This window comes from Castor canadensis, chromosome 1 (assembly GCF_047511655.1).
Source record: "Castor canadensis chromosome 1, mCasCan1.hap1v2, whole genome shotgun sequence".
Taxonomy (NCBI): domain Eukaryota; kingdom Metazoa; phylum Chordata; class Mammalia; order Rodentia; family Castoridae; genus Castor; species Castor canadensis.
Window position 1 is genome coordinate 19,493,225 of NC_133386.1, and position 12,339 is coordinate 19,505,563.

General features: G+C 37.2%; 1 protein-coding gene across 2 annotated transcripts in view; it reads left to right on the forward strand.

The window, feature by feature from the left end:
• Shprh (SNF2 histone linker PHD RING helicase) overlaps window positions 1-11,961 on the forward strand; it is an 82,996-nt gene extending 71,035 nt beyond the window's left edge. For both annotated transcript variants that reach the window (XM_074072637.1, XM_074072633.1), the window contains 5 exons: window positions 1,315-1,407; window positions 2,139-2,225; window positions 2,966-3,144; window positions 10,359-10,439; window positions 11,527-11,961. In XM_074072637.1, coding sequence (XP_073928738.1) covers window positions 1,315-1,407; window positions 2,139-2,225; window positions 2,966-3,144; window positions 10,359-10,439; window positions 11,527-11,623 — 537 coding nt within the window. In that variant the 3' untranslated portion in view covers window positions 11,624-11,961. The remainder of the gene's footprint in view (window positions 1-1,314; window positions 1,408-2,138; window positions 2,226-2,965; window positions 3,145-10,358; window positions 10,440-11,526) is intronic.
• The last annotated feature ends 378 nt before the right edge of the window (window positions 11,962-12,339 follow it).

Below are 12,339 nucleotides of genomic sequence, written 5' to 3' on the forward strand. Positions count from 1 at the left end.
TTGAACTCAGGATCTCACGCGTGCTAGGCAGGTACTCTTCCACTTTGAGCCACTCTGCCACCCTCTTTTGCATTGGGTGTTTTGGAGATAGGGTGTTGTGAACTATTTGCCCAGGCTGGCTTCCAGCCAAGATCCTCCTGATCACTTCTTCCTGAATAGGTAAGATTTGAGGTGTGAGCCACCAGCACCCAGCAGCATGAGAATTTTTAAACTTTATCCATGATTCTCTCTTGCCAGTTTTAAATTAGTGTAACTTTCTTCCTTGTTTTGCTTATATTTTACCTTTGAGTGTTTCTTCATGTAAAAACATATTAAGGGAGTTGAGGAGAGGGCTAATGGCTGCTTTGAAATAGTTTTGCATCATTTTGGTTAGCTCTCTACCCCCTTATGGTATAACGTACATCATTATAGTGCTCATACTTAAGGCTACAGAAAGACATTCACTCTGGCAGGTGTTAGGCTAAATACTTTGTGTGCATTTTGTCATTGAGTTGTCATAGTCACCTTTGATAAATCAACGTAATTATCCATCTTGTTTGACAGATGAGGAAAAGAAGGCTTAGAAAGGTTAGAATCTATTTAACTAGTGAGATGAGCTTAGATTTGTCTCATTTGGGATCCCATACCCTTCATCTCTGCCATGGTGCCCCTTAGTAATCCAGGACAACTTTATCAGTGAAGCTGTGAACATGCTTCTTGGAGTTGCCTCGTTTTTCTCTTTCTCTAATTTTGAAATCGTTTTCTCATGTTCATATTCTTTAGGTGGAAAGATGCAAAAAACCCTTATACCTGGTTAGCCTTGTATGAATCCATCTCAGTATAAGTGGACATCATTTGCACCTCTTATCATTGTTCTTGGTCATGCCGTTACAAGCAAGACTCTTCATTAATTGGATTCTTCCCTGTTTGCAAGTGCTCCAAGTTTTGCTTCATTGTATTCTCTGTATTTCTAATCCTATAATACCTGAAATGTGTAAGAGTGAAGGTTTTTTAGTATACATTCTGCCTCTCTAATATAACAAATTTATGTAACTATAAAACTCAGCTACTTAACTAAAAAATCTTTAGTATCATATCATTGTATGGCATTTTTTACATGCTTTATATTTAGTTTTCTGGGTACAAATTTCGTAACTTTTACAATTTGAGACTAAAGAAAATTCCCAACAAATAATAAAGTAAGCATGTTGCACCTGCTAATTGGTTTTGATAAGCTTATAGTTTTGATAAGAAAAAATATTTTATACTACTTTTCCTTGACATTCTTAACTAGGTTTTATTTGTACTGAAGTGTTTTCCTCTTTGTGTTCAAAGGGCAGCCATTCTACAAAAGTGGAAGCTGTGGTCAGAACTCTGATGAAAATACAGCTTAGAGATCCAGGGGCCAAAGCACTTGTTTTCTCAACGGTATAAATGCAATTTTTTATCCTCAGTAGTAACCCTGACTTGTTTTCTATCTCTAATCAGTTTATATCTAAGAAGTAATTTGTAATGCTTACCATTATATGGTTAAGATTTAGAATTACTGTTAGATTTTTTTCCATATCTTTTTTTTTTAATTGTTGTGCTGGGTAGGGGTACATTGTAGCATTTACAAATGTTCTAACAATATATCAAATATATCAGACTTGAATTCACCCCCTCCACTTCTCTCTTTTGTTCCCCCTTCCCCCAACCCTAGAATAGTTTGATGCTTCATAAGACAATTATTTTATACTAATTTCATTGAGAGATTTTCTTGCTTTAATATTTTAAAAATTGGACTCTAACCTTGAAAGTCTCTTTACAAACAAATTTGATTAAGTAAAAGAAAATCTCCTAAATAAAGTATTTCAAACTCAAAACTTTAGGAAGAAAAGTAACTGTATCCTTTAAACAATCTATTATTTATCTTAATTTATTTTTCAAACATGCTCATGTTTTTTACCCTGTCAGCATTTGATGGAAAAAAATAAATAAAAATTACTGTTTCACAGGAGAGCTAAATAATATTGATGGTACTACATCTGAAGGTTTTGTTTTTGTTTTTATTTCCTTAACTCTGAGGTATAAAACTTACTATGATTTAGTCTCTTCAGATCCTCTTTGGACAAAAGCTATGTGTAAATACTGATTTTCTTATGTTTTGTGTGTTCTAGTGGCAGGATGTATTAGATATTATTTCAAAAGCCCTCACTGACAACAACATGGAATTTGCACAAATTGGTCGTGTTAAGACATTTCAGGTATGTCAAGATTTTACTCCTATTCAGTTGTAAACCGAAACTGATATTAACTGGCTTATTTACATTTATTGTCCTGTGTCATTAGTCCCATAGCAGGATTTGAGCTCTTTATTAAATACAGAATTAGCATTTTAAAGCAAAGTAGAGAAACTAGATATTTTTGGTCTATTTGATTATACTCCTAAAAATACTATCCTTGTTTTTAAGATCTTCTTACTTGAGATACATTTCTTTAAAGTAGAAAAAGATTGTCTATGATGTACCTTTAGAATGGGGGCTCTATATACAGACTTTGTATTAGGCAAAGCAACATATAGTCAAAGTTTCCTTTACACCACACTTTACTCAGCACAGTGACCCACATCCCTTAAGACTCACACAAAGACTAAATGAAAATTTAGCAGTGTCTTGTCTCTTATCTCACATTAATTCTGGCACATTTTTCCTCTCTCTCCATCTTTTTCATCTAAGCTTATGTAGTTTTTCATACATTACATGCATCTGTTTTGTGATTCCAGTATATGTTGTAAAATGAGAGCTTATGTGATACTTTCCCTCACAATTAAAGACAAGCAACAAGTTTCCATTTTCTAAAATTGATAATCTTATGCTTAATTTTCTTAGTTGTTACATGTCACAGTGACTTAATTGATAGCACTGATGTCTTTAACATAAACTAGAACATACTGCTCTTACTTTAACTGATTCAGCTAAAATTAAAATGCACCTTTCTTTTTCAGGAGAACCTCTCGGCATTTAAACATGACCCCCAAATCAATATCTTGCTGCTGCCCCTGCACACCGGCTCTAACGGGTTAACTCTCATTGAAGCAACTCACGTGCTCCTGGTGGAGCCCATGCTGAACCCTGCTCATGAGCTGCAGGCCATTGGGAGGGTGCACCGAATTGGACAGACAAAGTAAGGACTCAGGTTAACACCAGTCACTTTGCCTCGGGTTGTAGAAACCACATCAGCATTTAAATTCTTCGTTTATGTTCATCATAGCCTATTTGTTTTGTCTTGCTTTTTAATAGTAGAGATATTTTATTGGTACAAAGGTAGGAAGACCTTCAGTTTTGTTTCACTTAGATAATCAATGTTGTCATCAAGATTCACTTTTGTTTGATTCCTTTATGATTTTTGCAACAGTAATGATAGCTTCACATAAAAACTGGCTCCCTCATATTAATAATATAGCTGTTACAATCTGATCTGTATGTTTCCTTTTCCAAGGCAAAAGGGATCTTCTTTTTCAGTAAATATGTTAGAAATACTTTTCTCATTAAATGATATCTTTATGTCTTAATAACTAAGTTTAGTAAAATACTTATTCTTATCAAACGTTCATGGCTCTTAGGCTCAAGATTATATTCCTAGAGCAAAAACTGCGGCCTTTTGGTGTAAACTTGTCTGAAAGCATGTTACCAAGGGCTGTCATGAGCCAGTGTCTTCCACGTTTCCTGAGGAATACATAGGCAGTAGGGGTGAAAGTGATGTCAGCAAGACAATCACATTGTTCCCCACAGCCGGCTGAGATGTGCGTTTTCTGTCGTTTGCCACTGGCCCTGCTGTAACAGAGCTTCTCATTTCGTTTGCCTCTTAGTTTCCACAGCACATATTTGACAATTGAAGATCAAATCTGACAGAGAGACCACAATGCACAGTTGCTTTACCTTCTTATTCCCCAGTCTTTCTTCTGACTTAAAAAGGAAGCTTTGTAGAATGTGAAATAGAAACCAAAGAGAAAAGAAAAATTTCCTCAGACCCAAAAGTTGAAGTCAGTCCTTAGACCTGCTCTCTACCCTGACTGTGATCCAGCTGGAACAGTCTGACAAATCCTAGAAACTTCACCAATGTTTCCAGTAGTCTAAAATCTAGTAAGATTTGAAAGTAAAACCTTTTACTTTTATCTTTGCTTAAAAAAAAAAGTTTTTATGCTTGTGATAGTTATACAGGGGTTTTGTTGTGACATCTCCAAATATGCATGTAATGTACCCCTTCTCCATTATTCTCTCCCCCACCTGTTCTTCTTAAAATGACTTCAACAGTTTCAGAGTTCCATATTCATACATTGTAGAAAATACATCAACTATATTCACTCTCCTTTATATTCTTCTTTTACCCTCCCCTCTGCATTAGTACCCTTCTGTTAACATGACTTGTTTTATATTCCTGCCCTTCATTTTAATTATAGGTTGAATATTCCTTATCTGAAAGGTTTGGGACAAAAAATGTCTTCAGATTAGGGACTGTTTTTCAGATTTTGGAATATTTGCATACGTGTAATGAAATATCTTGAGAATGAAACCCAAGCCTAAACCTGAAATTCATTTATGCTTCACCTCGTACATGTAGCTGAAGGTAATTTTATACATTATATTTAGTGCACCTGGGTTTTGGTGTAACCCATCCATTTCCATAAAAGTGGAAATTTCATTTGTAACATCATGTCTGTGTTCAAAAAGTTTTGACTTTTTGGATTAGGGATGCTCAACCTGTGCTTCCTTTTTTAAATATTTAAGCATTACTGTATGACTAAAAGGCATGAAATTTCCAATTGTCCCTCTTCCAAGCAGCAGCAGTAGCTGCAAAGTTGAAGGCATCCACGATGACTTAGGGAATTGATTTTTGATTGTCTGACATAGCATAGTTCATACATTTCATATGTGACTGATAGCACCTGTCTCCTTTTGAAATTCTTACCCTAAAGAAAGACATCGCCCTAGGTCAGCTCTGAGAGACAATTAAATTTGGTTCAAGACCTGAAACAAACCTAATAAGGGAATATTATCTTGCATGTACGACCTTTTTTGCAAATATCAGAATGAATGACTTTGATATAGCCTCATGGATATTAGATGCCTTGAATGTTTGAAAAACACACACAATTGGGCATGATGGCTCAAACCTGTAATCTCAGCCACTTGGAAGGTAGAAATAGGAGGACCACAGTTTGAGCCAGCCAAGAGGAAAAAGTTAGCAAGATCATATCTCAAAGAACAAGCCATATGTAATGGTGCACACCTGGAATTCCAGCTACACAGGAGACTTAGGTAGGAGTATCACACTTCAAAGCCAGCCCAGGCTAAGCACAAGATAAGCACAAGACCTCATCTGCACAATAACTAAAGTAAAAAGGGCTGGAAGTGTGGCCCAAGTGGTAGAGTGCTTACCTAGCAAGTACAAGGCCCTGAGTTCAAAACCCCAGTACTGCCAAAAACAGAAACACATGCATACATATTAAGCACTCATTAATATTGAGCATCTAAAACATGTCAGGCGTTATGCTAAATACTGAAAATTCAAATTAAGTAAGACATAGTCTCTTCCCCATATCGGAACATATATAGGTTTGCTGTGTGGTACAGGAAACGGATGATTTAAAGTTAAATGAACAAAAGAAGCCAGTGACCTTTTGTGCCCTAGAGAGTCAAGGAAGACCTCATTAGATTGAATCTTGAAGGAATAATTATTTCAAAGTTCAGCTAGAAACAGGTTATCAGTCAGCCAAAGAGAGTTGCATGTGATATGTCAAAAACCCAGAGATGGTAAACAACATGAGATTTCTAGAGCCTGTAAGGAATTTGGAGTTGTTGGAGTCGAAAATATGAAAAGGGTGACAGAAGGTAAGCTCTTCTATGTCAGGCTCAGAAATACTGAGTGCTGTGTAGCAATAGGTGGGAGACCAAATAAAGGGTTGTCATTTTAAGTCGAAAAAAGACAAGCCCTTATCAAAGCATGACAGTATAACATAACTGTAATACATGCAAGCTTGCTCTAAAGTACCACCAAGTATCATTTAAAGTGCAGTTGTGTCTTAGATTTTCTTCTTGTTGTTCACTGTATGGTGTACTTTTAAACATTGACTTCTTGTCCTATTAGTGTTTTCCTGAAACATGGACTGTGCTCATTTCAGATTTAAAATCACAATTCTGAAAAGGCTATTCAGCACTGCCCAATTGTCTTATTCTGATTACCTAGTAAGTAGATTTTTCTTCTTCTTGAAGGGACTAGCTTATGTCTTCTGTATCTTCTAACTCCCCACTGATGATGATCTTGCCTCATACAGGGAAAACAGGTATAATCATCTTCCCATCAACTTGAACAGTCTCCCTACATCAGCCCCCATAAACTTCACTCAGAAGATTTTATTGAGCACCTTCTGTGTGCCAGGCACTGTTCTCCACACCTGACATGCCTTCATGGAATTTATATTCTAATTGTAAGGGGGTTGGCAGGGAGAAGGCTGCCAAGTAATAAATATGAGATATACTATGTTAGGAGCTGGAAAAGTAGAGCACAGTGAGGAAGATTAAGAGTGCAGGAGGTTGGGCTGCAAGGCCTTATTGAGAAGCTGACATCTTAGCAAAGACTTGAAAGAGATGGAAAAGATGCAGATACCTGGGACAGACATTTAAGCAGAAGCCAGATGCTAGTGGCTCACTCCTATAATCCTAGCTACTTAGGAGGCAGAGATCAGGAAGACTGTAGTTCAAAACCAGCCTGGGTTAATAGTACAGGAGACCCTATCTTGAAAAAACCCATCACAGAAGTAGGGCTGGTAGACTGGCTCAAGGTGTAGGCCCTGAGTTCAAAACCCAGAACCGAAAAAAAAAAAGATGTTCAAGCAAACAGTACACTCACTACAAAGGCAATAAATTAGGAGTGTTTCTGGTATGGGTGAGAAATAGCAAGGAGCCAGACTTGCTAGAGTAAGCCATGAGGAGAAAGTAAGAAGTGAAGTCAAGTGCTTGCGGGCAGGGGATTACATTGGGCCCAGGAGGCCACTGTGAGGACATTGTTTTGCCCTGTGTGAGTTTGGGAACCATTGGAAGGCTGTGAGCAGAGAAAACGTGTGATCTAATGTAGACTCTGAGAGAATCTGAGTGCTGTGTTTGAGCCAGCAGTGAAGAGGAAAAGAGAGAGCAGTGGAGACCATTGGAGTCAAACTGGTGAGAGTGGAAGGTGACCTATGGTGGCAGCAATGTGTCTAGTGAGGAGTGGTCAGGTTCTGGATATATTTGGAAGGTTAGAATGGAAAGCACTTGTGGACACACTGGAGATTGTGTGTGAGAGAGCCAATGATAACACATGGGCTTTGGGCTAATCAGCTAGAAGATGAAAAGCCTTTAGCTGAGCTGAGAAAGTCTATGAGGAAGAGCAGGTTTGGTGTTCCTCAGAATCTACTTTAGATATAAGTTTGAGACGTTTATTAATATACAAGTGGAGATTTCCATTCTCTTTGGGAGAGAAGTCTGGGCTAGAAGTACACATTTGGAAGTCAACCGCAACAGTGGCATTTTTAAGTCATAAGTCTAAATGGGATTACCTAGAGAAGAGGACCAATAATTGAACTCCAGGCACACCAAAGTTAGAAGACTCTGGGAGAAAGGAAGTGACCAGCAGAGGTGACAGGTAAAGATCAAACCAAGGAAGAAAACATACTTAATCAACTGTGCCCTAGGTTGCAAAATGTCAAGATAGCGAATCTTATTTTGGGGAATCAATCATTAGTTTTAGCAGTAAAAAGATCAAAATCAGTTTCAGTCGAGTAGTATAGATGACTGCATATAAGAAAGAATAGGGTTTTGTGTTTTTTAACTTAATATTTATATAACAAAGACAGATTAGGTGAGTTGTTCATGGTCACACAGCTAGGAATAGCATCATGTGTAGGCACAGCCCTTCTATCTCTCAGTCCCTGCAGTAACTGCAGCTCACTGCTGCTGCTTTGTAGCTCACAGGACTAGGATGTGGAGGGATTTTACTGCAGAGAAGAGCAGAAAAAAGGAAGAGAATGAAATCAAAGGGTATTTTTTTTTCTTTCAAATGGAAGAAATAACTCATGAATGATTCATTGGAAACAAAATTAGGAAATGAGAGAAAGGGGAGAAGGACCTAGCACACAAATATGAAGATTGGTTTTCAGTAGGAGAATAGAGAGTTCATCTCTACTGATAGGATGGAGAACACAGGGTATGTCTTTGCTTTCATAACAGTGGGACAAGTACCCCTTTTCTTTTAAAACCCAGACATTCCATTTAGCCGTAGATCCCCTTCCTTCTCATATTCGCAAGGATTTTCCTCTTGGAATATATCATAAATATGTCCTACTATTGTCCATCTTTAAAAATAAAAAAAGACTCTATTCTTCTACCTCCTTATAGCCCATTCTCGACCTTTTTTTGCTTTTTTTTTTTTTTCCCTACTATACCACTGAAATGAGGCTCGTAATGTTATTGATGACCTACTTCTTGCCAGTGCTGTAGATGTCCTTTTTCTCTGACAGCATGTCCTACAGGAGTTCTTCCAGTGGTATTTACAAACTGGGCACCATGGCTGAGGGCTATCATGCCTGCTATTTGGGAGGTAGAGATTAGGAGGATTTCAGTTCAAAGCCAGCCCAGGTAAAAATTTAGTGAAACTTTATCTCAACAGATAAGCCTGGAGTGGTGATATATGCCTGTCGTCCCATCTACATGAAAGGCCTTAGGTAGGTGGATAATGATCCAGGCTGGCCCTGGGCAAAAACACAAGACCCCATCTAAAAAATAACTTTAAAAAAACAAAAAGGGCTGGAGGAATGGCTCAAGTGACAGAATGAATGCTTTCCTAGCAATGCAAGACCCTGAATTCAAATTCCAGTACTGTATATGTGTGGATAGATAGATAGATTACAGATGGATGACTCTTAACCCAAAAATGCCTTTTATCTCCTATCTCAACTTCATATGTCCAGTTCTATGTATCTGTGAACTCTACATCTGCTCCAGGATATCTGTCTGATAGGTATCTCAAGTGTAAAGAGGACAAGACAAAGCTGTATTCCTCCTGCAGCCCCCACCCCTCTGCCCACCCAGCCCAAGTCTTCCTCATCCTTTAAATGTGGCTCAGACAAAAAATCTAGAATGCTTCCATATTCTCATTTTACATCTCACATCCAAATTATCATTTAATTCTTGTCAACTCTACTTCTAAAAGTTATTCACATCTGCTAACTACTTGCTATCTCTACTAATGTAAACAGTCATCCTCTCTTGCTGGGATGACTACTAAACTTTACTGGCTTCACTGCCTACACTGCTCCCAATGGGATTTTTTTGTTTTCTTTTAGGTTGTACTTTTAATTTTTTTCAGTGTTCTATTTTCTTTTTTACATTTCTTTTTTATTTTTATTATCATAGTATTGTTGTACTAGGGGTACATTGTGACATTTACAAAAGTGCTTACAGTGTATCTTAGTTAAATTCAGCCTCTCCGTTGTTCTTTATCCCTCCTCTCCCCCCCTTCCTGGAATGGTTTCAGCATGTCTCATTTTTCCATTTTCATATAGGAGTACATAATATTTTCACCATATTCTCCCTCCTTCACCCTTTCTTTATATCCTGCCCCCCTCCCACTTGTACCACCTCCCAGACAAAACCTGTTTTACCTTCCTATTTTCCATTTTTGAAAAAAGACAGTTTTGCTTGTTTAAGATATCTGTACAGGGATTTTCATTATGGCCTTTCCATGTATGTGTGTATTATATCCTGAATTGGTTTGTAGTCTAAATTAAATCATATGTAAACCCCTTGAGCTGTTTCTTGTAACAGCCACAGTAAAATCTAGTTCCTCGTCATATCCTGTAAGACCCTTTACGATCTGGTTCCTACCCAACTCCCAACCTCATTTCCACCTCTGATCCCCTTTGTAATATACTTTTGCATGCCAGCCTTCTGTCGGCCCCTTAAGCATTTTTGGCTTTTCCACACATGTTCTCTTCCCAGCCACTCTGTCTGTATGTGCTGTTTCTTCTGTTTGGATGTTGTTTCTGCTCTTGTGGTGCTTACTGGCCTCAGATCCATCGCTCATGTTGCCCCTTATGTGTTTAAAATCCTCATGGCATTCTCTGTACAAGAAACTAATTTCTTTGTGTGGTTATGGTCTGTCTGTCCCGACACAGATGTGAGTTCACGGAGATGAACTAGTTGTTTCTCTTCCCTGTTCAGTTTGTCCCTCCAGGACACTGATGAGTACCTGCCACAAGTGGGCACCGACTGAGTGGTGAACACAGCATATAATATGTGAAGTTAGCTGCTACTAATCTTCTGAAAGTGACTTTAAACTTTTAATTGTTATGTATCTTCTAGGCCTACTATTGTACACAGATTTTTAATTAAAGCAACAATAGAAGAGCGAATGCAGACAATGCTGAAAACTGCTGAGAGGAGGTAGGTTCACTACAAGTAGAATGGAGAGCTTCCCTGTTTAAGTTTGAATATGTGTTTGGAATTTCTTCACTTAAATGACAAAAGTAGGAAGTAACATTTTGCCTACTTAGTTCAGTGTTTCCCAATTAAAATTTTAGACAGTCTAAATTTGACTTAATTTGTTAATAGGTTTTAATATGTAAGAGTATCTAAACTATCTGACTTTTCTTTGCTACATTGGATTACTTTTTAAGTGAAATATATCCTTATACCCTAGACCTTAGTCTGATATGTACAAAACTAAATTTGTATTGGTGCTTTGTGCCTCATTCTTATTAGTTACATGCAAATAGGAATACCTGAATTTGAAAATGTGTCTGGTGGTTGTGGTGTCAATTCCCAAGGCAGAACTGAAGCAGAGAGATGAAAACAATCTTAATTTAAAAAAGTGTAGCTTTGGAATCATTATACTTCCTAATGTTTGTGATATAATATTCCTTGAAAGTCATTTTGAAACAACCAATGCCCTTTTACCTGCTTGTGAGATTGGAAGATAACTTTTTTTTTTTTGAAGAAATGATTGCGTCCTGGAGGTAGTTTGCATAGCAAAGAAGCAGCTTGAAACCAGAAAGTTCATTCACTGGTAGTGTATAGGAAGGAAAAAAGCTAACTACCTCAAGAGCTGTTCACCTAAAACAGGAAAGAAGGCTTTTGTTCTTGTTGCCACTTGTAAGAGACCTCAGCGATTTTTATCACTGCCTAAATAAAATAGCAGAAGAGCTTTTAAACTTCTCTTTAAACAAAATAGCTTTACATGGGAGGAAGATAAATTGTTAAGTTAGAACTTTAGCAGCAGTTGTCTTCTTTTTTTTTTAATTGTTAAGAGAAAAGGCATCTTATGACAAAGCCTGAAAATTATTTATAGATGTCTTCACTAATTTTGATGAGATGTAGTAACAGTCTTATTGCCTACGTTCTTCTGGGAGTTTTCTGTGGCCCAATTACAACAACTTAGGAGCAAGTTTGTGTCTGGTCTTTTATTATCATAAATGTAATCACCGATTTCTTGGGATTTCTTTCTGATGTGCTCACTTGGAAAACCCTGCAGCCACACAAACCCATCAGGGAAACATTCAGAGGCTTCCGTCCTGACTGTGGCTGATCTGGCAGACCTGTTTACCAAAGAAACTGAAGAGCTCGAGTGAACTACTGTTGAATCATTCCGCAAACGTTAATGTATTAATTAACTGTGATGGCTGTACAGCAAAGTTGTAAATTTAAAATTCAGTAAGCACTGTTTCCAGTTGAGTGAATTTATTTCTTTTTTTGGTTATACATTGGCCTACTACTATCAATATACTGTTTTCAAAAGATCTAAAATGATTTTTAATTTTACCCTCCTAATTAAGCATTTATTTCTGTTCCAAAGAACATCTATATCTGATGAGGCAAGGGAATTAAGAGAGGTAATAATTACTTTTGATAAGATCACTTGTGAAAAGAGTTGAAATAAGAAAAAATAAACCAGTTATATATGACCTGACTTATTCAACCAATATAGATCTCATTTTTGGAAGGGCCTTCGGTGTCATTAGTTCATGATTCCCCAATATCTTGTAATCGTTTAACTAAATGATAAACTATAGAAACTCCTAGTTACTTGCATAAGTTTAAAGTGTTGCACTACACACAGTAACTTTATAGTAATACAACCCCCAACCACAAGTTGATAGGCAGTTCTTTCTTTTCCCTGCATCTTGCTACAAAAAATTAAAAACACTGGAAACTTCTCACATATCTATTATGTGGTAAGTGGTGTCAGTGTTCAGTGGTATTTACCTTTGACATGTTTCTCTTAATTTTTTATTAAGTTTTTATATGTTTTAAAATTGGTATACCTATAAATATTGCAATTTTGTGA